The 24,892-nt window shown below is 57.7% G+C and overlaps 1 protein-coding gene across 4 annotated transcripts in view; it reads right to left on the reverse strand.

The window, feature by feature from the left end:
- GAK (cyclin G associated kinase) overlaps positions 1–24,844 on the reverse strand; it is a 51,094-nt gene extending 26,250 nt beyond the window's left edge. For 3 of the 4 annotated variants that reach the window (XM_032632438.1, XM_032632436.1, XM_032632437.1), the window contains exons 1-11: positions 24,583–24,844; positions 14,515–14,576; positions 13,740–13,799; positions 12,720–12,834; positions 9,592–9,734; positions 7,305–7,430; positions 6,164–6,253; positions 4,703–4,838; positions 4,359–4,471; positions 2,770–2,842; positions 1,118–1,241 (exon numbers count right to left, since the gene is read on the reverse strand). In XM_032632438.1, the coding sequence (XP_032488329.1) occupies positions 1,118–1,241; positions 2,770–2,842; positions 4,359–4,471; positions 4,703–4,838; positions 6,164–6,253; positions 7,305–7,430; positions 9,592–9,734; positions 12,720–12,834; positions 13,740–13,799; positions 14,515–14,576; positions 24,583–24,727 (1,187 nt within the window). In that variant the 5' untranslated portion in view covers positions 24,728–24,844. The remainder of the gene's footprint in view (positions 1–1,117; positions 1,242–2,769; positions 2,843–4,358; positions 4,472–4,702; positions 4,839–6,163; positions 6,254–7,304; positions 7,431–9,591; positions 9,735–12,719; positions 12,835–13,739; positions 13,800–14,514; positions 14,577–24,582) is intronic. The other variant, XM_032632435.1, reaches the window with a different exon arrangement.
- Positions 24,845–24,892: the final 48 nt, after the last annotated feature.

The raw sequence follows: 24,892 nt of genomic DNA on the forward strand, positions 1-24,892 counted from the left end.
AAGATGGGAGGACATGAGTGGGGCCGTGGGACCCGCTGCCCTGACGTCTCCCCAGTCAGCAGAAAGTATGGGGACGGCCGCGGGCCGGGGTGCGGCCACACGCACGCAGAGCTGCCTGCTCAGCGCCGTCACGTGAGATCATCCCGCCCTGGGAGCGCGGCTGCAGGAACACCACGGGCAGGTGATGGGTAAGCGCCGAGCGGTCACCTCCGCCCATCCACGCCCCGTCCGGGACCCTCTGGTCTTCGCACCCAGAGCCTCGGCCCACATGACTGTTTCCGTCTCCGTGGACAGGACTCCGGAGAGCCGGGCACCATAAATGCACAATTGTACATCTGACCCTTCCCCCAGCTACAAGGTGCAGCCCGGGATGTTGCAAAGGGCCACAGACACAGGTGCGAGCAGGCAGCCTTCACTGCCGGACCCCTGCGCTCAGTGGGAATTGAGTTTCTTCTCCTCACGTAAGGTCACATCAGAGGCAAAGCACACGGGGGCCCCGGAGCCCACCGACAGCAGAACACACACGTGTGCACGCACACGCTAGCTCTCGCACACGACACACGTGTGCTCCCATGCACACACATGCTCACACGTGGGCACACTAGTGCACAAACACGTGGGCTGTTGCCTGTGTCGCCAACAGTTGTGGACACAAGACAATGATCCCGGCACAAAGAAAATGAGGCCAAGGCCCACACGGGGATCAAAGACACGACAAACACACTGCCCCTGCCGCTGGACGAGGCAGGTGACATGCCAGAGGTAACCCCCAACGCTCCCGGAAACTCCCTGGTCAAAGCCGAGACCGCTCGGAGGACAGCACGAACAGGTCGTGTACTGTGGCCACGGTCTCCGTGGACAGGGCCCCCCTCGGGAAGGGGGATGTGGCCCGGAGCCAGCGCGTCTGCTTTCCCACCATGCTCCCTCCACTGAGGGGGCAGAAGCGCAGCCAGGGACCGATGGCTGAGCCCACGCAGGGGGGCCAGGCTGGCGCTGAGCACGGGCCGCTCACCCACGGCCCCACCTGGGGGTTTGGCCAGGCGTGCAGGCAGGGCCGCACCCAGGGTTCCGAAATCTCACTGCGGAGAACCCACGAGCCTGTGCGCCCTCGACTCACTTGGCAACAGACTGGATGACCTTGGAGGAGGTGTCCTTGATGTTGGTGAAGAGGCGCTCGGTGCCGCCCCGCAGGATGTCCAGGAACCCACCATAGGGCTGGTCGTACTCGGCGACCACCAGGCCTGCAAACAGAGACAAGCCTTAGGATGTGGCAGGGCCCGCCAGAGCCACCAGCACCTGCAGCGGCCACGAGTCCCCTGACCCAGCCACCAGCGCTCCGCAACCAGGCACCCCGGGCCCGCTCGCGAGGGCAGGACCTGGACACCATCAGCGGGCCGGAGTCTCTGGGCGCACGTGGGCATCCCCGGCTCCAGGACGTTCACCCCACTCAGAGCGCTCGCTGGACACCATCAGGGACCTTGTCACTGACAGACACGTGCCAGGGCCCAGCCAGGGCCACCGGCCTGTCCCCAAGGTACGGGACACACCAGCACACACAGAGACCGCAGACGCACGGCGGAGGTGAGAGCACGGGAGCAGGGCCGTGCGGGCGGCCCCGGCCGGGCACAGAAAGGCCACGGGAGCCGCAGCTCACTGGGTCTGTGGGGGAGCGGCCTCCTGGCCGCCGCCCTGATGACACCGGAGTGGTGGCCCACGAAGGCCCCGAGACCCCAGGGCCCTGGGGTGCGGGCTGCAGCAGTGGCTGTGGAGGCGCAGACAGCGGGGGCGGTATGCAGCCTCTCCGCCGCCCAGGCCCTGCCTGAGCGACGCCTTCGCCGGGCGCCCCACGCGCGTGCGGTGTGGTCTCGTCTCGGCGCCTCGAGGTGGCCCCACAGCACTGGTGGGCAAGGGGCCAGGACACGGACTGGCCAGCTGCCGAGTGACCCCCGGGGCCGAGAGCTGCGCGAGGACCTGGGAGGTGGGCTCCGTGCCCCAACTGCGAGGTGGGCAGCGGCCCCGGGGGCACAGGGTGGAGGCAGGTCCTGGCAGGACTCCTGGAAGCTTCCCGGGCCGGGGTGCTGAGCCCTGGCTGCAGCCCACCTCCCGGTACACACCGTGTTGCATCAGCACCGGGCGCCCAGACCCGCCCAGCGCGCCGGACGATCGGAGCGCGAACCTCTCAGCAAACACGCCCGAGTCGTGAGAAAAGCACCCCAGCCCCACTTCTCCTGCTGCCAGGACTGTCTCTCCATCTGAGCCCCTCTTCTCAACCCGCGGACTCGGACCCTCTGGCCCCCAGCCCCCGGGCCCCGCAAGGCTGCTCTATTTCCTCACATACCCGCTCCCGATGTGCCCACCCTCATGGTCGCTGTGGGCTGGCCGTGGAAGGCGCACCCCCATCTACCTGGGCAGGGGCTGTGCTCGCCAGTGACTTGTGGGGGCAGCTGGGTCCCTGAGGGGCCAGAGGCCGAGGCGGCCACACAGGCAGTCACCCCATAGCTCTGTGGGCCAGGTGCCGGGGCTCGGAGGACCCGGGCTGCCCTGACAGCACAGGGAGGGGACAGCCAGCCCTCGGTCTCTGTCCTCCTTCCTTGTTCTAAACCGCAGCCTGAGTGGAAGCCCCGCTGAGTTCTCGGGGTGCTAGGGAGCCATGAACCTGAGACTGGTCCTGGGGACCCCAGACGTGCAGTCTGCCTCTCGCTGCCGGGCCCCAAGCCCGCAAGAGCAAGACTGGGTGCCCGGCGCACGGCAGACGCAAGGAGTACTCACCTCCACCGCAGCCGCTGCCTGTGGAGCCCCCAGGAGGGGCCGCGTGCCCGTAGCCTCCATTCTGCTCCAGGAGCTGTAAGGATCCCAACGCAGGTCAGGCACAGCGCATGGCGCCACGCATTTGGGGCACACCGCCCCCCAAGTCCACCCTCCTCCACCTGATTTACTACAAAAGCCACGAAGGAACCTCCCAGAGTCTCGACAAATCTTGGACCCCAGGGCTGATCCTCGGGGTTGCCCGGGCGCACGGCTCCATCGCCTTAACAGAGGCGGCAGCCGTGAACGCCCCCACCCGCCAAGGCCACAGGCTCTGCTGTCGACACAGGAGCCGGGTGGGGTGCCGCCAAGCAGCGGGGCCGCAGGCTGCACAGCGAGGCGCCATCTCCCACGGGCCAAGCCCGGGGCTGCCTGCCACAATGACACCAAAAACTTTGCGGAGACTTGTGGCGCCCCTGGTGACGGGCTTGACCAACCCTGGGACGTCGGTGCTGGGCTGAGCCCCACTCGAGTGCCGGCCTCACACTCGTCCCACTTTAGGTACGTGTAGCTCCACGGCTGCTCTGTTCATAAGTTATATAGAAGTCGCTTTGCGGTTTCTCGTGGGGTTTTAAGAAACGTTCTTTTCATCGGGTTAACGTTTTATCACGTTAGGCTCAGCAACGAGATATACGTGGTGTGGATTCTGTGCCCTGTGGTGCACTGGAGGCGACCAGTGTTAATGGGAACGCTCCATGGAGTCTTACAAGTAACACACACGCTGGCGTGAAGGTGTGTCTGCTAGACCGACCGTGTCTTTTCCTCACAAACCCCCAGTTCTGTGGTTTCATCAGCTACGTGACAGCACACAGCCTCTCCCAAAGCGACTGCAGGCCGCCACACCTCCTCCAAAGTTCCAGGGAACGCGCCCCAAGGCTCGTCGGAGGACGCGTTGCTGCCTCTGGTTCTGCTGAGTCCTTCCCCACACACCCGTTTGTGGATTCAGCCCAATCTCCTATGCGGTGCTCTCCTGGTTTCAGAGTCTGTCGGGGCCTGTGTGCCCGTGCTGCCCCGTGGGGGGCTGGCTTCTCTCCCCGTGAGGCCCCGGGCAGAAGAACCCTACAGAAGGGGTTTAACGTCTGACCCGCGGGCCCTGGGTTCTAGAAGCGCTAAGAGCACAACGTGCTCACGAGCCCCACTGCCCAGCGGCCTGCGTTGTTCCATGGGCATCTCTGCCCACGCCGCGGAGCAGGGCCAGCGGCACACGCGCAGACTGGCTGCCCCTGGATTACGGCCCTCGCTACGCCACCCGAGCCTCTGCCACTGCCAGGGGCACACATTTTCTGTAAAGGCCACTGGGCAGCCCAGGCTGACCTCTGACGTCTTCCGGCCTCTATGAACCGCACATACTGGACATCCGGGTCCGCTTCCATCCCCTGCCCGGCCCCCGGCTCTGCTTCGAACTCCGGAGACCCCACACGGCGGCACACTTCTCCTCAGGCGACCCCGCCGCCTGGGGGCTCCCCCCTGCGTGCGGGCCGTGAGCCCCCGGGGAGCCGGGCTCTATGGCGACGTCGAGACGGTGGGACCACAAGCAGCACGCGGAGGCCTACCTCGGTGATGGGCGACTTGGGGTTCACGTTGCGGGCGGCGGCGATCTCCTGGAGCTGGCTCACCAGCTCCGTGATGGACAGCCGCTCCTCAGGGTTGACCCTGAGCGTGGCACCTAGGGCAGAGGCAGCGTGTGCTCGTCCCGCGGGCGCCGAGGCCGGGGTCCTGGGGAGCAAGCACCACCTGCTCTGCAGGGGCTAGGGACCCCGGAGGCCCTGCGTTTTGCTTACAGTACTGACTTTAAAAGCAAGCGAGGGATGACAACGTGAGGAACAAAATCGCCGGAAGCAGCCACTCAGGACGTGTGTTCACAGGGGTGCGGGGGACGCCGGCAGGTGGGACTTACGGATGAGGCCGTGGAACACGGAGTAGCGTGTGTCGTCGGCAGGGATCGCGTACTTGCCGTTGACGATGCGGAGCTTCGCCCCGTCCTCAAACGGGTGCTGCCCGAAGCAGAGCAGGTACAGGATGCAGCCCAGGGCCTGCAGGAGATGGGCAAGGCCTGCCGAGTCTGACCTGCGCCCCCGCCCATCTGGTCGCGGTCCACGCTTGCCAGGCACAGAGACCATCCCAGTCAGAGCGGCCAACAAACTCCAACCCTTCACGCTCTGATCAAAAGGTCCTTCCAAGATGCAAAGTTCCTACACCCCAGTGTGGGGATCTACCGGCCGGCCGGCTGTGCAGAGGGGCATGTGGCCAGGCGACTGCAAGGAAGGTGCCCCAACCATGCTTCTCTGGGCTAACGTGAGCGCCGGGGATGAATCTGGGGGCTGTCGAGGCTCCACGGGGTCGGCACTGAACCCAAACGTCAGTGTCCCCGCCATGTTTCCACCACAGCACCAGCCACGGGAACATGATGGGGAACCAAACCCGACCAGTGTGTTGGGGGAGCAGCTCATTCTGGGCCCAGACCAGGCCAAGCCCCAGCGCCAACTCCCGACCTGCCTTCCAACTCCCGCATGTGTGCGTGCACGTGGTTCTTGGGCTGGGACAGGCTGAGGGCGCCCACCTGGGGTTGACCAGCTCATGTGTGTCAAAGAGTCTCCACCTACCCCTAGGACAGGGACTCACATCCACGGCGGGGCTGAGGCCGGACTCGGGCCTGATGGGCCTAGACCATGAGCCTCGAGGCGCGGGGGTTCAGGGCCACCTGTCCCTGCTCTTAAGGACACCGGAGAGGCCGCAGGACACCTCAGACGGGCAGGAGCAGTGCCATGTGCACGGCGCCATGCTCCCCGAGCTCTGTGCCTGACTCTGAACCAAGGCGTCAGCAGATACCTGCTCAGCCAGGCCCCACACTCACCGCATACAGGGACTGCCCTCCATCGATGGGACATGTTCCAGGAGACGTGAAGGGTCACCCCAAGTCTGTGGCCTGACCTCACTTTGAAACCCCCTGCAAGGCATCAGGCCCGGCCATCACTCTAGCCATCACCAGGTCAGCATATAGCTGCAAGGCCATCTGGGAGGTCCTCTTTCTGGCCACGTGAACTGTGGCTTCGTGAACCCCCGGCCCCGTGAAGGGGCTCCGACCAGGAGAGCTCAGGTCCAAGGGTGCAGGAGCGACCTGTCTCAGGCCCAAAGCCCGCGCAGCACCTGCACCCACTCTGCTACCCACCCCCCGACCCCACACCCCCGTCAGCACATCCCCGCTAAAAGCATCACAAGGGCCGTTGAAAAAACGGAAGAACAAGCCAAGAGGAAAGGAGAAGGGAGGCTGAGGGGACCAGCGGGCTGGAGCCTGCGCCCCAGGGCCCTGCGCCAGCTGTGGCGGGGCTGCCCATGCACTGCGGGCGAGCGGCCTTACCCAGATGTCCTGCTTCTCGCCAATCGGGAAGTTCGAGTACAAGTCCACGATCTCCGGCGTCCTGTACATGGGAGTCGTGTTCCTGGTGATCTAAATAAAGGACACAAACGTATCAGAGGAAAGGTCACAGATGAGTGATAGCCGCTACACTGCACGGTGGTCCCTGTGCCGCGGCAGTCGGCGCCCGTCGAGAGCCCTGGCCCGGGGCGGTCCCACGAGCGGCTCTGTGGCTGGGCCCTGCCAGGAGGGGGTAAAGGGAACACGGGGGCCAGCAGGAAGCATGTCTGGGGCATTTCAGTGCCACAGCAACCATGGACACACAGAACCGTGACCCGTGAAGAGAATGGCACCCACGAGTCCTCGTCAACAACGAACAGGTGGGGGCTCGGGGCACCAGGTGTGGGAGTGGGGTGCGGGCAGGGCTGCGCAGCTCTGAGGATCCACCCTGGGAAACGTGACTCAGAGCCCCACCAGGCGGCTCAGCCTGGCCCCAGCCCACGTGGCCAAGGCTTTCCTCCCCCTCAATTCTGTCCACCACCGGGCAGGGAATGCGTCTACAGCCCCGAGACGTGGGCGCGCCACTGGGAGCGCAGGTCCCGAGGGACAGCAGGGCGCGGGCAGCCAGGAACAGACACCTGCCCGGCGGAGCCTCCACCCAGCACTCTTCTTCGGAACCCGGCTCCATCTCGGATCGCTCTCTTTGCTTGTGCAGCCTCCATGGGCTGCTTATGTGCGTGGGCCAACGGTGGCACCCTCCCTCCCTGGCCACGGCCGCAAGCGTGGGTGTCTGCACCCGCCCAGCACTGCCCCCTGCTCACACGTGTTCGGAGCACGCCCACCCGTCTCCCCTGCGGCTCCTGCGGGAGCTGCCCAATGTCCCATGAGGGTAGCATTTTACGTGATTTTTTAAATTGCTGCGTTTGGGATAATGAAAAAGTCCTGGAGAGGACAGAGGTGCCGTAGAGACATGAAAGCACTGAAGGCCACTGAACCATGTGCTTAAAAGCGGCTAAGGTGGTACATTTCATGTTACACATTTTGCTGCAACAAGAAAAGGCAAGGAAGAAACAGCAGGTGTGGGGTGCAGTGAGTGAGGGTGTCTCCTGGGCCTCCCGGGCCCCCCGCCCCGGCCCACGCTCACCTCCTCCTCCACCAGGGCCCGGCGCTGGGCGCTCCAGCTGTAGTCCGGGTAGTGCGATATGGTCGTGGCACTGCCGAAGTCGCACAGCTTAATGGTCCCCTGGTTACTGAGCAGCAAATTTTCAACCTGCGAAGTTCCAAAGACGGTCTTCATGAACTCGGGGTGCAGGCTGGACCGTGGACACGCATGGGGTGTGGCGCCCGGTGGGGAGACGCTCTGAAGGCAGAGCGGCCAGGAGGCCTTCTGGGCCTGGGGACACTTCTTTCTGACCAAAGTCGGTGCATATACCTCAAAATGGGATGCTCGGAGACACAAACGGAAGTTCAAATCCACCACAAATCAAAGATAACTTGACCTAGTAACGTAGGATGTACAATGAAAGCCCTCAAAAACCTTAGAAGATGAAAAAAAAATGAACATACCATTTAAAAATAATCAAACACATCAATAACTAAAGAAGAAATCTAACAAAAGATACACAAAAGACCGCTTATTCAGAAACTGTGAATACGTGAGATGAATTTTAAAATCCAAAACCAACAGGGACCCAGACTGCACTCCTAACGGGAAGGCACAGACCCAGCCATGGCTCCATAAGCCAGGTCCCACCACCAGCCCACATGCTAAGCGGGGCTGTACTTTTCGAATGGTCAAAACAAGTCAGAAGATCGGGATTCCGTGACCCAGGTGAGGGGCAGCTTTACTGACCCAGCCACACCTGCTCGACCCAGTGGCCAGGACGTCTGCAGTCTGCCAGCCCCACTCGGTGTGGGCTCCCGAGATGGACAGCCTCCAAGTCTGGACGCCAAGCAAATGGACTGTGGGACTCCACTCCCAAATGCCCCAAAGAGCGAAAGGTAAATCATACTGAAGAGGACGCAAGTGCACAACTGCTCCCAGCGAGTGACGCGCAGCCCTGGGTGTGACACTCGTGTCTGGTACATCCCTGTGTCCTTCCTGCCCCTCCACAGAGCACCACGTGAGGACTCCCATCTACGGGGAGCACTTGCAGGGAGTCCCCCAGTGGGGCCGGCTGCTGCGGACCCAGGCACTGAGAAGTCCAACCCAGGCTGAGCTCTCGGACACGGATTCTTTAGTGTCAGCCTTCTAGTTTTTCACTTTCCTGAGACAGAGAAGAAACACAGCTGCCCCGCCCCCACTTGAGGACGGCACTCTTCCAGACCAGCAAGGAAACCAGGAAGGCTGGCTACAGACTGGACATGAGGGAAGTAGTACAGAAGTTTCTGGGAGGGAAATGGCACGTCTGGGGTTTGCTTTACAGTTTTTTTAGCAAGTAGGACTGAGGAGGGGCGGGGAAGGTGGGGAAGGGGGTTGGTGTGCTGCTACCCTGAGCCATGGTAAGAGTCGGGGCACTAGCTTTGTGGATGTTGGATTATTGCTAAAATCAGGCCACGGACCAGGAGAAAATACTTGCAGCACATGTAACTTAAAAAAGACTGTTGTAAGAATGTACAAAAACCCACCAACAGGACTTTCCTGGTGGCACAGTGGTTAAGAATCCAGCTGCCAATGCAGGGGACACAGGTTCGAGCCCTGGTCCGGGAAGATCCCACATGCCGCGGAGCAACTAAGCCCGTGTGCCACAACTACTGAGCCTGCGCTCTAGAGCCCGCGAGCCACAACTACCAGCCCACGTGCCACAACTACTGAAGCCCATGCACCTAGAGCCCGTGCTCTGCAACAAGAGAAGCCACCGCAGTGAGAAGCCCGCGCACCGCAACGAAGAGTAGCCCCTGCTCGCCGTAACTAGAGAAAGCCCGCGCAGCAACAACGAAGACCCAACGCAGCCAAACGTAAATAAATAAATAAATAAAACCAACAGACAACAGAAAAACAGCGAAAACACAGCCACTTAACCGAAGAGTGGGGGAATAAGAGCACTGATGACTATAAACATGGCAAAAGCATTCAACATCATTAATCAGGAAAAGGCAAAATCACTAAGAAGCCCCCGACCAGGCGGCGAAATGACAAAGGGCAGCTCCACGCACACACGGATCCCGTGTGTGCATTGGGATGGGCATGCCAGCACCCCGGCAGGGAAGCACCCCCGCCCCCGCACCAGGCAGCAGGGCTCCTGCCCCAAGGCGGGTGAGGGAAGGGTGGCGGCGAGCGCAGCCCAGGGGAGCGGTCACCTCCTCCTGGCTCCACACTGGGCCCCCGTGCCCACGAGCACACCCACGCAGGCGACAACACCCAGCAGAGCAAGAGGGGCTTCGTCTGGACGGAGGGCTCTTGTCCCGCAGCGCGAGCGTGAAGGCGGTACCTTGAGGTCTCTATGGATGATGGGCGGCTTTTGTCTGTGCATGTGCTGCACCGCCCTGCACGTCTGATAGAATATCTTCAGGACGGTATCGCACGAGAGCGGACCTTTAGATTCAATTTTCTTTAAAAATTCCACCAGCTGCCCTAAAAAAGACAATTAAGTTCACATCACCACAGAGCTGTAACGGCTACGCCCGCCCCAGGCCCACTGCCCTCCTAAGCCCACGGCGGGCCGGGGGCGGGGGGGAGGGGCTACCCCGCCCTCCGTTGGTCACCAAGCCCCGCAGAGGACTGTGTGACCTCCACCAGGGCCACAGTGAGTCACAGAGCCCTGCATGGGAGCGCCTGCCCAGCCACCAGCAGAGTCCTTACCCTGGGAGCCCATCATGGCGCAGCAAGCTACAAGAAAAACCACCACGAGTGCGTATGTCTTTCCGAATGTCTCTAAGGACATAATCACCATGTTTCCTTAGGTAACAACGGTCCTCCGCTGTTAAGGAGAAATCTCCACACTGAACACGCAGACAACAAGGAGTGCGGCGTGGGAAGAGCACAGACTTGGAGAGCGACGCTCTGGGCCCCCATCCCAGGCCCCAGGACGCCCACCTCAAGGCTGTGCCTTCCTGTCTCTGAGGCCCAGGCCCCAGTCCTGCTGTAACTGGCCGCAGCCCAGACCAGTGAAGCTGGCCGGTCCCCTCTGCGGCAGCTCCCTCCACGACCATGTGCCGCGTGCCGTCTCTGCCGGGCTGGCCTCCACGGCCGCCCCCTCCCTGGTCCAGGCCTCCACGGCCGCCCCCTCCCTGGTCCAGGCCTCCACGGCCGCCCCCTCCCTGGTCCAGGCCTCAGGCTGCCTCGGCTGCCACGCTCCACAGCTCAGCTCCGCACGCTAGGGCCTGTGGTCCACTTGATGCAGCTGCAAGGGCACCACCACATCTACAGGCCCCACAGTCAACCGGCACTCAGCCCCTCGCCCTGCGACCCTGCCTCCTGCCAACCCGCCAGCTCCCAAGCCCCTGCCACACCCTGCTGCAGCTCCCGGCACAGCTGCGCAGCCCTTCCCCACCCTGACTCTGGACTGGGGCTGGGCTCTGTCTGTGCTGTGCCCTAACCCTAACCCTCAGCGGGGGCAGGGGGCCCACAGTAGAGATGGAGCCCCAAGGGGCGATGGGGCCCTCAGGAACAGACCGCCAGCCCCCCAAAACGCAGACAGGGCACAGGCCCCATGAGGTGTTGCGAGGGGTCTAGAGCAGGGATGGCACAGTGACCGCCAGGCTGTCTGGGGCAAAGGGGACGAGCCGGCGCACGCACGAGGTCAGGGTTCACTGGCCTCTGACGTTCAATGAAAATGAAGAGCGGTCTTTCTAAAGATAATTTTGTAGGTGGCACAGCGGCTGAGAGGACACCGCGGAGGACAAAGCTGGGGTCCCAGGAAGGGATGGGGGCTCCTGGGGCATGTATCCAGGGTGGCCACCACCAGACCAACCTTCAGTGGAACTGGTGCCCACATGCCCCTCCCCCACCACTCCTAAAGACCCCGCGTCGCCGGGCGCTGGCACCGCCATGCCTAGTGTTCAACCTGGGCCTCGCGCGCTGGCCCAGATGGGTAGTCACGGCAGCACCGCCAGGACTGGTGCACTCACCGAGGTCGCCGCTTCGGGGCCGCCCCTGCCTCAGGCGCCACCCGCAGGCCCGCACTCGTGAAAGGCGGCCACGGCCTCCAAACCCAAGATCAAAGCAACGCCAAGGTGCAGCGAGCGGCTGAACAACAAGCGGGGAGCGCCGTACACGAACCTCGGCTCTCCGGGGACACCAAGGGCCCAGAGACGGCCCTGTCGCATGGCCCCCGCCGCCCCCGCGCATTGGGAGCCTTCCAGAGGGCGTGTGTGAACATGGGGGCACCAGCGCGGGTGCAGCAGGCTCGCAGGAGAGGACCCTGTTTCACAAGCTCCCACGTGACGCTGTCTTCAGTGAGCACGAGGCCTCTTGCAGGTAGAACCCAGCGACGCCAACCATCCGCTAAGTGGGAGAACCGGGCGCCAGACCAGGGCTGGGCGGGTCGGCACTCACCCGCTGTGAGAACCGAGGAGCCAGCACGTGGCTGCATCCCAACGCCGCTCCTGGCCGGAGCCCGGCACTCCCACGCCACCCCGTCGGAAAGCGCTGTGCGCTCCAGGTTCTGCCTTATCTGCTCAGGATGGGGACCCCCGTCCTCCTCCACTCGCTCGGGGCAGGGATCCTGTGCACCTTGGCTCCCGGCTGCAGTCCACAGCACCCCCTCCCCTAGCAGCCCCGACACCCCATCTCTGCTCTTCTTCGCAGCATGACTCCTGCACTCACGGCCCCCCACCCCTCCTCCTGGGACACTCCTTGGGGGCAGTGACCCCTGGGGTTGCTTCCCTCCTGGGTAGCCGCCTGCCGCAGTCTCCCTCACTCTCCCCTGGCCTCGTGGCGGCCCCACATGCACTGCCTGCGACCGATGGACAAGCAGGACGTCTGGCGGCCCCTGCCCCAACTCCGGGCCCCACAGCCAGTCCTCTATGCCTGCCGGGCCTCAGGAGTCCTGCCCTGCCCCTTCCATCCACGAGCCCCAGGACGGGCTCTGGCCACCTCGCTCCCGCTCTTTTGCCCACACGGGTCCAGCACGGGGCAGGTGCTCAGTGCGGGGACGAGCCGAGCCCGACCCTCCAGGCGGGGGGCCTGCTTCCACCACAGACAGAGGCTGAGCCCCTAGAACTCTCTGGAAGGCATGGGCTCTCCGCTGCCTTAAGTGGACACAGGAGTCCTCCTTTCAGAACACAGCAAGTGCAAGTGTGACCACCTCGACGCAGGTGAGGTCGCAGCCTCAGGACGGCGCAGCCGCTCAAGCCCACCTCCCCGGCCTCACCTGACCGCTTCCCGACTGAGGCGGCTTCCTGCTGCCCGAGAGCCCTGACAGCACGCCTCCACCCCTTTCTCAGACCCATCTCTGCCCCCACGCCCAGCGCGGGGACGAGGGGGGATGCAGCCTCTCAAAGAGCTCCCACCGGACAGCGAGCCATGCTCTCTCCGTGACAGCCACCGTGTCTCCGGGAGAGAAGACCGGGGAGCATCTCTCGACTGCTGGGCGGTCCCGAGCCACTGGAATCTCACCTCGGCAGAGTTCCATGAGTAGCAGGAACTCGGCCTGCCCGGTGTCTGACTCCTCTTTTCCTATTGACGCTGCAGAACAAAACTGGACAATATTTGCGTGGCCTGAAAGTTTTTTCTGCAGGTGTCTTGTTAAAGGAGAATGCGTAAGTCTGCACGTTTAAAACAATATATACATAATATTAAGACACTAAGGTCAGAACACTGAATGCAATTAGCCTGCAATCTCGCCACGTCAGAGCCAGAAGAGGACAGCAAGCAGGTGGGGGGCAGCCAGGACTGCAGGAAAACGCAGGCAGGAGGGGGAGTGGGAGGGAAGGTAGGGACAAAGACCCCCACCACGCTGGCCACGCACCTGACCGCAGGCCGGCCAGGAAAGCAGGCGGAGGGCGTGGCACGCGCAAGGCTGCGAAGGTGAACGAGGCTACCGGGAACCCAGCGAGGTGAGGACCCCTGGGCCCAGGCGGCCGGCAGGCTCACAGTGGACAGAGCTTTGAGACGGAAGAGAACGGATTCTGACAGCAAAGGGAAGACCCCAGTTCCAGGAGAGCACGTGCGCGAGTGGAGAGCAGAGCAGCGCCAGCCCCACAGACCAACGCGCCGTGCACGGACGCCCAGGGGGGGCCCGCATGCTCTGGGCAGGGCGAGAGGGACTCGGGGGGCTGATCAGAAGCGACACAGAGGCCCATGGGAACCAGGCCTGGCGAGGGGCCGGGGGCACAGCTGCTGGCCGGGCACCGTGGGCCACACCAGGTCACGAAGGACAGGCAGAAGGGCAGAGGCAGGGGGCTGCCCACCCCCGGCCTGGAGACCTCTCAGCAGGAATCACGACGCTCCCAAGGGTACAGATCTCTTATCATCACCCTGAGAGTGAAGAACAAGGAAGAGAACTCCTTCCTACTAGACACGCGCTGCAGGTAAGTCCAGGGAAGCCAACACGGAGAGGGCGTCACCGAGCAGCCTCTCGGCCGTGCTCAACCACAGCTGGACGCAGGCCTCTCCACGTGACCAGGAAAAGGATACCATGAAACACACTTCCTGAATGATGGCTCTGTTCTTCTCCTCTTCGTTGGACAGTAATCTCTGTATCAGGAAATAACATACGAGGAAGAGTAGAGGCTTTATCTTTGTGCTCTGTACCCAAGAGAACACACACAACACGTCTAAGGGCTCCCCCGCCTATGCTTTAACATCTGACCCGCAGAGAAACTTGACAGAGGTTACAGACCCTTGGAAATGGGCCTTTATGATCCAAGGACGTAAGAAAAACCAAAAATAGGAGGCTTTTCTCCAAACAGGCTAGAGGAAAATGAGAGATGTGGGTCTAGTTCTGGATGCCAGAGTGCAAGTGCACACCGCCAGCTCAGCCGCCCCCGAGACAGGCCCTCTGCGAGCCTCAGGACAAGCTAGCACGCGTGCCCGGCACCCCAAGTGGCCCGGACGTCCCCTCCCACCGCACCCCCGTGACCCTTATTTATAGATACACTGTGAACGCTGTTTTACACGAGTGGCCTTCAAACTCCCGGTATTCGTGGAACCCTTACTTTGGCAGTTCTGACTCTCCTCCCCCTGGCCGCCCGCTGAGTCCCTGCCCCAAAGTTGGAAACCACAGCTTTACAGTCCTCTAAAACTGGTGAGGCTTCACCATCAGAAGAAACAAGTAAAACAAATAGATACAGACTGCAAAAAAGAAACAAACTAAAGAACAGGGATAAATCTCTGAAAACACTGTCACTTAGAGACCTGTTTCTTTTAAAACACACCAACACCCACAAAAGCATTTGTCCCCCTTTATTACCTTCAATGCATACTCTCTGCCACTCTCCAGATCTTGAGCTTCATACACAAATGCAAACCCTCCTGAAAATTAGAAAAATAGACATCAGTTCAGTGCTGTGACTTTATTTAACATTAAGCTTTAAAAATAACTTTGCCTGTCTCAAATAAAGTTGGAATAAGCATGGGAAAAAAATACCTTTACTAAGCAAAATACAAACTGGACTTGTGGCTAGCAGTTTGTTTTCTGCAACAATGATGGCCCCGATTTATATAATACTGCCTTCTAAATACCCTGCTTCACAGGAAGGAAGGGAATGAACATAGGAGCGAGATCAATGCTGGAAAATCAACACAACTGAGGCCAGTCCTATGAAAACAAATAAAAGACTAGTATCTCACATGAATGTGGATGAAAGAATTCTTAACAAATCATTAATTCTAGATAAAATAAAATATTAACAAATCAAACTCAACAACATATAAAAAAGGATAATACATCACAACTAAGCAGAGTCGGTTTAATCAATGTAATTCAATTATTTTTAGTTTGATTTGCTTACTTTTTTCTAGTTTCCTACAGTGGAAAATTTCATCATGAAATTTAAAACTCTCAGCAAACTAGGAACAGAAGGAAACTTGCTCAACCTGATGAAGGGCATCTCTGAAAGACCCATAGCAAACATCACTTAGCAGTGGAAGACTAGACGCTTCCCTCTAAGATCAGGGATACTGCCATTCAGTATCACACTGGACGTGCTGGCCAGTGCAATCAGGCAAGAAAAGAAATAAAAGGCATCCAGATTGAAAAGAAGTAAAAATGTTTTTCTTTGCAGACAACATGATCGTCTATGGAGACAAGCTTATACCTACACCCCAAAAGCTACGATCAGTAATAAATGAGTACAGAGAGGTTGTGGGATGCAAGGGCAACATACAAAAAAATCAACTTTATTTCTACAAACCCTAAGTTAGGCAAAGATTTCTGAGATATATAAAAAAAGTATGATCCATAAGTGAAAAATATGATAAATGCACTTCATTAAAGATGGTTTTACTGATTTCTGGAATACACCGTTGAGAGGGTGAAAGACAAGCCCCTAACTGGACTTTGCAAATCACACACCTGGCAAAGGACCTCTATCCAGAAAATCTAAAGAAAATCCAAAGTTCAGTTTAACAACATTTTAATGAGCAAAGTATATGAAAAGACACTCAACCAAGATAAATAGCTAGCAAGTAAGCATATGAAAAAATGTTGTGTCATTATCCACCAGGGAAATGCATACGTAAACAAGGATACTACTATACACCTATTAGAACATCTAAAAGTTCTTAAACCGACCTGCCAACTAGTGATTAAGGTGTGAAGCAACTGCACGCTTATGCACCACTCATGGGAGTGCAGAATGGTATCATCATTTTGGAAGACAGTTTGGAGATGTCTTTAAAAGTTAAACATATGCCAACCCTACAGCCCTGTCATTACACTGCTAGTATTTACCCGGGAAAAATAAAAGCACACATCCACACGAGGACTTGTGCACGAATGTTCATAGCAGCCCCATTTGTAACTGCCCAAACTGGAAACAACCCACACGTCCATCAATAGTGAATGGATAAACCAATCATCCCTGCACAGAACACGACTCACCAACAAATAGGATGGAACTATTGCTAACATGCAACAACAGGATGACTCTCAGAACGATTACGCTGAAGAACAAAAACCAGGAAAAAGAGTATATGTATATGTAGACACAATTTCATTTACAGGAGAGCCTAGAAAATACAGACTACTCTACAGTAACAAAAAGCAGATCAGCGGCGGCCTGGAGGTCGAGGATGGGAGGAGAGGTCTGTAAGGGAAGGAGGAAAATTGTGGAGGTGATAGGTTTGTTCACCACCTTGATGACAATGACAGCTATGCAGACATATACATACACACACATATACATATACACACACGGGACATATTTAAAGTGTTTTGACATATATGCAGAGTTACTGTACGTCACTTTTATCTCAACGTAGCAGTTATAAAATTAAATAGTAAGTCAATATAAAAAAATAGATGAGGGCTTCCCTGGTGGCGCAGTGGTTGAGAGTCCGCCTGCCGATGCAGGGGACACGGGTTCGCGCCCCGGTCCGGGAAGATCCCACATGCCGCGGAGCGGCTGGGCCCGTGGGCCATGGCCGCTGAGCCTGCGCGTCCAGAGCCTGTGCTCCGCAACGGGAGAGGCCACAACAGTGAGAGGCTCGCGTACCACAAAAAAAAAAAAAGTGTTGTCTTTCTAAGATCAAGAACAACACAAGGATGTCTGCTGCTCTCAGAGCGCAATATGACATTTTGCTGGAGAGCCTAATCAGAGAAAGAAAGCTAGAAGAATAAAGAGCAGGAAGGTCAGAAAGGAAGAACTAAAGCCGGTCTTGCTTGCAGATGCTAAGCCCGTAAAGCAAACAATCCTAAGGACACTGCCAAAACCTCCAGGACCGGAGGGCCACCGCAGCAAGGCCACAGGTCCTCTGGAACATCTCCTGGCCTCTGCCCAGCCCCAGCACTGGTCCTCTCGGCTGCGGCCGCACCCACACTACCATGCTTCCTCCAGCACACCAAGCCCACTGCTACCCAGGGCCATTCCACTCGCCGCAGCCCTGCACGGGCACCCTCGCCCGGACGCTGGCCCAGCTCCCCCTCTCGCCACTCCAGCTCTGCTCCGCATCACCTGCCTGGCTCAGTCCTGTCCCAGCCACGGCCTATCCCTGACGCCCTTCCTTCTTCCCAGCACTTTCCAATACCTGACGCTCTACTACACATTCATTTGGATACCTGTTTACTGTCTCTCCCACTAGGCTGCAAGCTCAGTAGGCAGAAATGTCATCCAGCTTGTTCGTGTCACCAGCACTCAGGACAGAGTCTGACATATAGTGGGCAATCGGAAATGTGTGCCGAGCAAATGAGATCACGACAACAAACTCTTCAGCTATTAAAACGCAGTCACGGGCTTCCCTGGTGGCGCAGTGGTTAAGAATCCACCTGTCAATGCAGGGGACACGGGTTCGAGCCCTGGTCCGGGGAAAATCCCACATGTTGTGGAGCAACTAAGCCCGTGCGCCACAACTACTGAGCCTGTGCTCTAGAGTCCACGGGACACAACTACTGAGCCCGCGTGCCACAACTACTGAAGCCTGCGCACCTACAGCCCGTGCTCCGCAACAAGAGAAGCCACACAATGAGAAGCCCGCACACGGCAACAGAGTAGCCCCCACTCACCGCAACTAGAGAAAGCCCACGCACAGCAACGAAGACCCAATGCAGCCAAAAATAAATAAATAAAATAAATAAATTTTTAAAATAAACAACAACACAGTCAGTTGTATTGTATTTAACACCCCGAAAAGCAGGACTATGCATTGCCTGTGAACACAGCACATGCAAAGGAAACAAGAGATGAGCAGGAAGTACATGCCATAAATTCACGGTGGTGGCTGCCTCTGAAGAGAAACAGAGAAATGCAACCAGAGGGTAGGGGGTCAACAGAACCCTTAACAACATCTGTGATGCTTCACTGTTTAGAAAAAGTCTGGAACCAAATACGACTTTTTAAAAAGCTACCGTTTATTCATTCTGGAGAGCAGGGACAAAGGTGTCTGTTCTGTTGTTATTCTTTCTACTTTTCTGCATTTTTGAAATTTTTCCTATTTAAAAAAAAACCCAATTTCAAATTTTGTGGTATAGCTACAGTAATCAAGACCGTGTGGCACTGGTGGAGGGACAGAGCAACAGAACAAAAGAGAAAAACCCCAGAAATAGAGCCCCACAAATATGCCCAAATGATTTCTGACAAAGATGCAAAAGCAATTCCATGTTAGAAGCACTGTTTTTTCAATAAACGGTGCTGGAGCAATTGGACAGCTCCAGGCAAAACAAAGAACTTCAATCTAAACTTTACACCTTACACGACAATCAACTCAGAGCATACAAATGCAAAACCATGGGACAGCACAGGAGAGAAATCCTGGAGACGCAGAGCTTGGGAAAGAGTTCTCAGACTTGACAGCAAAAGCAGGATTCAGGAAGGAAAAGTGATAGAATAGACTTCCTGAAAGTTAAAGCTTTAGATCCACAACAGACCCTGTTCAGAGGCTGGAAGACAAGCTGCAGCCTGAGAGAAAACACCTGCAAACCACATCTGACAGTGGACTCGTATCTACAACATACAACGAGCTCTCAAAACTCAGCAACGAAAGACGATTTGAAAACAGGCAGAAGGCACAGAGACGTTTCTCCTATGAGGGTGGGAGGTGGAAATAAGCACGGCCTTAGCCTTTAGGGAAACACAAATTAAAGCCCCAGTGAGCTACCACTACACACCTGCTGAATGATCAAATGAAAACACAACACAAAATACTGGCAAAGACTCAGAGAAACTCATCACGCTTTGTAATGGACTCAGCTGTGTCCCCCCAGAAGTCACGTGTTGAAGCTCTACGCGCCCCCAATGTGACTGTATCTGGACAGAGGGCATTTAGGGAGATAAAGTTAAAGCCCTGACCCAACAGGACTAGAGTCCTTAGAAGAAGAGGAGACACCAGAACAGCCGAGGGAAAAGACCTCACCAGAGGCCCTGCCAGCACCTTGGTCTCAGACTCCAAGCCCCCACAATAATGAAAATGAACTTGTTGTTTACACCACCTTGCCTGCAGTTTGTACAGCAGCCCGAGCAGACTAAGACACTCGGCCACTGCTGATGGGAATGTGAAAATAGCACAGCCGCTCTGGAAAACGGGTTGGTAGTTTTCTAAAAAACAAAACATGCAACTGCCATGTGACCCAGCACCTGGGCATTTATTCCAGAAAAATGAAAACACAGCCACACAAAAACCTGTACACGAATGTTTACAGCAGCTTTATTTCAAATAACCAAAAAACCGGGAACAACCCAGATGTGCTTCAGTGGGTGAATGGCTGAGCAAACTACGGTACATCCACACCACGGAGTGCTCTGCAGAAATAAAAAGGAACTAGTTACAGACACAACAACCTGGATGGCTCCCCAGACAATCATGCGGAGTGAAAAAAGCCAGTTCCAAGAGGCTGCATGATGTGTGATTTCGCTTATACAGCATTCTTCAAAGGACAAATTACAGAGGAGGACAGATTAGTGCTTTCCAGGGGTCCAGGAGGGGCATCTGGCTGGGAAAGGCACGAGGGACCCTTGTGGGGATGGACACATGCAATCCTGGTTGTGATGGCAACTCCAGTTTTTCCAGATGCTGCCACAGTGGGAACGGGCAGTGTACGCAGACCTCTCCGTACCTTTTCTTACAACTGCACGTAAGTCTATGATGACCTCAAAATTAAGTCTACGTAAAAATAGTAACACTAGCGTATAAAACGCATGAAGGAATGCCATGTTGGGCACTGCTAAGACAGTGCCCTACACAGTCATTACCGTGTATGTTCTGGAATCGGGAAATGGCTGACCTCCTCTTCCCCACATATGCCGGGGGGGGGGGGTGCGCGTGCATGCGTGCCCGTGCGTGTATTATATAAAAACAGGACTCAGATCCAGAATAATAAGAAACTCCCACAACTCCTGCCCAATAAAAATTGGAAAGAAGATTTTAACAAACATTTCACACACAGAAAAGATACACGACTGGCTAATAAGCGGGTGAAAAGGTGTTGGACAGTATCACGGGGAAAATGCAGATTTGACCACTGCACCCTCTCGAGAACGGGTATAACCACAACGACAGGCACTCACGAGCTGGTGGGGCGGAAGCTGGTGCAGCCACGGTGGAGAGGGTTTGGCCATTTCATCTGAAGCTAACCCTACATCCCACCTAAAAGCCCGCACTCCACTCCTGGGCATTTTACCCAAGAGAAAGGAAAACACACAAAAACCTCATAAAAAATGTCGTTGGCAACTTTATTCACAATAGCCCCAAATGGGAACACCCAAAGGTCCATGGCAGGGGAGGGACAGCAAACTGCAGCAGAAAGGGGAACCAAACTTCAAAACCATGAGGCCGCCGGTGAGAGCACCCAGGCGCGACGCCAGAGACACGCTGTCCCAGAAGAGGGGACTCAGAGCCAGCAAGCGCCTAGCCGGGAGGGTGACTGGGGCCCAGAGGCTTTCTGGGGTGACAACTTTCTGCGCAGCCATCTGCTACACAGGTGCATGCATCTGTCAAAGCACCTGAAGTCCATCACCCCAGGTGAATGACGCAATTCAAATTATTTTCAATAAAAGAAAATAGGCACAGCACGTGGCCGTGCAATTCCTGAAGGGGAGCCAGAACAGCTAACAGGCACTGAAATAAGCTCAAACTCACCCATCAGAGAAGCGCAAACCAACAGAACTAGATACCACTTTTATCCACTACAATGAGGAGGATGTGGGGAGGCTGGAGTCCGGCAGGGCCTCCGAGGAGGCCGGTGACTGTCCCTCCCACAGCGCAGGGTCAGACAGGGGCAGGCGAGGTGGGGCACTGCTGGCAGGACAGCAAGCACCAGGCCAGGTGGGGCAGCAGCATGGGAAGCAGGCCGGGTGATCTTAACACGTTTTCCCTCAGCATTGCTGGTAAGAAGCAGACACCCCTACAGAGCAGAATTCCAGGAGCTCCACTGCACACACGTGATCACTACCTACCCTACAGAGAGACGTCCCCATCCCAGGACCCTCCCCGGAAGACACTCCCGAAGTGTCCGGCCCCAGGGCCACCTCCCCAGTGTCCCGCTCCATGTGCCGGCAGACAGACACGCACTGGAGAAGTACCGCAGGCCTGGCACCACAGGCGCCCAGCGGGCAGGGCAAAGCCAGTGGCGGCCTCCGTGCTCGGCTCCCACCTGGCCCCCCAGCGGCACCACTCCGGCAGCTTCTCTTACCTTGATCTCCTCTGGACACTTATCCCTCCGGGACACACCTAAGACGACCCAGGCTTTTCCCGGGACCAGAGCCTCCCTGAGCTGCCGCCCAACTCCACCATCACCCCCCGGGGGCACTGGCAAGCTCCCGACGGCCCCGACCTCAGCACCACCACGACTCCACCATCACCCCCCGGGGGCACTGGCAAGCTCCCGACGGCCCCGACCTCAGCACCACCACGACTCCACCATCACCCCCCGGGGGCACTGGCAAGCTCCCGACGGCCCCGACCTCAGCACCACCACGACTCCACCATCACCCCCCGGGGGCACTGGCAAGCTCCCGACGGCCCCGACCTCAGCACCACCACGACTCCACCATCACCCCCCGGGGGCACTGGCAAGCTCCCGACGGCCCCGACCTCAGCACCACCACGATTCCACCATCACCCCCCGGGGGCACTGGCAAGCTCCCGACGGCCCCGACCTCAGCACCACCACGACTCCACCATCACCCCCCGGGGGCACTGGCAAGCTCCCGACGGCCCCGACCTCAGCACCACCACGATTCCACCATCACCCCCCGGGGGCACTGGCAAGCTCCCGACGGCCCCGACCTCAGCACCACCATGATCACAATCCACATGAAGCACCAGGGACTGTGCCCCCCAAGTAGCCAGGACCCCATAAGTACTGCTATGGTGATTATTACTGCTTTATGCTGGGTGCTATCACCATGGTTAAAGGCTGACCTTAAAGCTGCCAACGTGCCAGTGAAGGGTCAGGTGGGCTGGCCGAGAGGGCGATCACTCAGGCACAAGACGTGGGCCACCTCGTCCCGATGGCCACAACCAGCCACCGAGCCTAAGCCCCTGCTGCAAAGATCCTGGCTATCTGTGCTCTGCAGTGTCCGAAGAGGAAACGTCCCCTCGGAACCCTCCCTGGCAGAGAAGAGCCCATCTCACGGGAGTGAGTCCACAGAGCAAAGCAGCCCTACAGAGCTGGGCTGCCCGAGGGACCAAATGCTCCTAAGCAGTAGCGATCCAGCCCCGTTATCCTTTCCGGCAGAAGAAAGCATGCGCATACAGAATCCGAAACAAGACGACACGCAGAACGCATCCTGAAGCCCACTTGGACTGGGCATCTCTGACGTTGTGGGGACTCCCAGTAATTTGCTTTAAGAAAGTGAAAATTTAGAACAAATTTTGAAAAGGTTAGAAAGCTATCTGGATCACCCGACCCACAGTTCTGCCCAATAACCCATTTCAGACAAGTGCAAATTCCAAAAAGCTATGAAAACCAATGTTTTTTTCCTAAATCATTTGATAGCAAAACCTGATCTATTATAAACTCACCTGGGGCAACACCTGACATGAACTGATGTGAGGCTATTTGAAGACTTAATTATCCCACAGTGAGGATGCTTACTTATTTAATTACAGATATAGTAACACACTTGATTATGTGACACTTTCCCAACTCCCGCGGCAGTATCCCAGGACATACAGGATACACACTATCTTTCTAAAACCTGAAGAATTCTGGAATTGTCAACATAGGTACCCAAGGGTTTGGGGTTTGGGACCTTCCCCATATTTATGCAAGACAGCCTGGTTTCCCACAGCTTATATTCTAAGGTTGCTATTTTATGTGAACGACTTCATACAGGTTTCTTACCATTCCAGTTCAGAAAAAGGCTTCACAAGCTTTAGAAGCTGTGAGCTGCCAGTTCAGTTTAAGGAGAGGAAATCTACAGTTGCTAATCGCAGTGGTGACTTTCAGCTCCTGACATGCCCAGAGAGCAAAGGGAACAGGTGCTCTGCACAGCCACAGTGGCTGCTCCCCTAACCTTGTTCTTCATCCTGGGTGTTAAGCCACAGGCAAGAGCTTCCTTCTCTCCGTGACCCACCTCCCATCCCACCCCTCCTCCCCCTGGCCCTGCCACTGCACCCAGCAGGGATGCATCCTCACCCTCCCACCTCAGCTGCGCCCTCTGTCTATCCACCCAGAGGATCCCCTGCACTGCGCTGTCCTTTGGTCATCAAAGCCTGTGTCTTACTTGAACTTCCACAAGGCAGAAACCATGTACCGTCCCCTGTGAATTTCTTAAAAGAATCAAAATACTTGCCTGGTATTTTCAGAATAAGTGAATTGATCTGGGAGAACTCTCATTACTAGAGATACTGGCCCCTACCTCTGAAAGAAGAGCCTGATGTTTTCTCACTAAATCACACCCAAAATCTCTTCGTTTCTGACAGTGGAGGAAAAGTGTGTTCTGATGCTAAGGCCAGAACATCACCTCAGGCCTTTAGGAATGAGGGCACCAGAACAGTCAGCCAGTTTCCCACCTCAAATGCAGCACAAACAGAGGCAAGAGTGCTAACGCAGGGGATACATTTCTGCTTCAGCACCAGCCCCAAAGCCAGCTGTGTTTAGCTGGTAAGCACCAGGGCTAGGGAAATCTGCCATGCCAGACAAAACAGAAAAACCCAGATGAGGAACTAGGACTGCGCCAACACTGGTGATAAATTCTGGGTGAAGAAGGGAGAGGACGTTCAGGAAGCTAGAGAGAGCACGCGGAAACACAGCCGACTAAAGATGGACCAGCCCACCCTGCAAGGTTCTGTTCCGATCACACCTGTTGGCTCAGCTTGCAGTAACTTCCGTGGGATTTCACACAGAGGTCGGGGAGCGGGACGCTCAGGTGGTAAGAGAGGAAGCCCGGCTACCGGACACTGCGCTGCTGTCTGTCCCAACACCCAAGCAGGGTAGGACTACGGTCACCCACGCCGGAGTTCCTGTCACCCGAGGAGGGCCAGCCCTACGTCCACTGCCCCACTACCGCCCTCCATGCGAGGGAAGGACCACGACTTAGACCCACGCCGCCGCACCGCCCGCCTCCGGACTCCAGCCTTCAGCCGTGCGGGGGCCCCCTCGCTCCGCCTCTACTGTGGCCACTCGCTCCAGGCCCCGCCTGCCCACCATTCCTTCCCGCCGCCACAGCCTCCGCTCCGGCCGCGGGTCAGCCCACACCTGCCGCCAAGACTACCTTGCCCCGGCCTGACCCCAAGCCTCCAACAAGGAAGTGCCCAACCTTAGGCCGGCCTCACCCTCAGCAGTGGCCTCCCGGCCGGCCGTGACCCTCCCCGCCGCGGCCATTCTCCCCCGGCCCTGACCCTCCCCCGGCCGGGCCCATGCCACCGGCCCCGGCTTCACCTTCGGCCAGGACCCGCCGCACCCGCAGCCGCAGCTCGCCCATCTCCACCGTCTGCCCCACGAAATCAGTCTGGTCGCGGCCGGCAGCACCACCCAGGGAGCCCGGGCCGGCCAGGAAGTCGAGCGCAGACTGCAGCAGCGACATGGTGGCGGCCCGCGGCGGGCGCCGGACAGAAGGCTCGGCGTCCAGCCGCGTCCGGGTCCACTCGGCAACCGCCGGCCGCGAACCGCACCAGCTTCCGCCCGACGCCGCGACGCAGGGGCGGGAGCGCGTCGCCTCCCGGAAGAGCGCCGGCGCCTCACTTCCGCC

Source organism: Phocoena sinus, chromosome 5 (genome assembly GCF_008692025.1).
Source record: "Phocoena sinus isolate mPhoSin1 chromosome 5, mPhoSin1.pri, whole genome shotgun sequence".
Classification (NCBI taxonomy): domain Eukaryota; kingdom Metazoa; phylum Chordata; class Mammalia; order Artiodactyla; family Phocoenidae; genus Phocoena; species Phocoena sinus.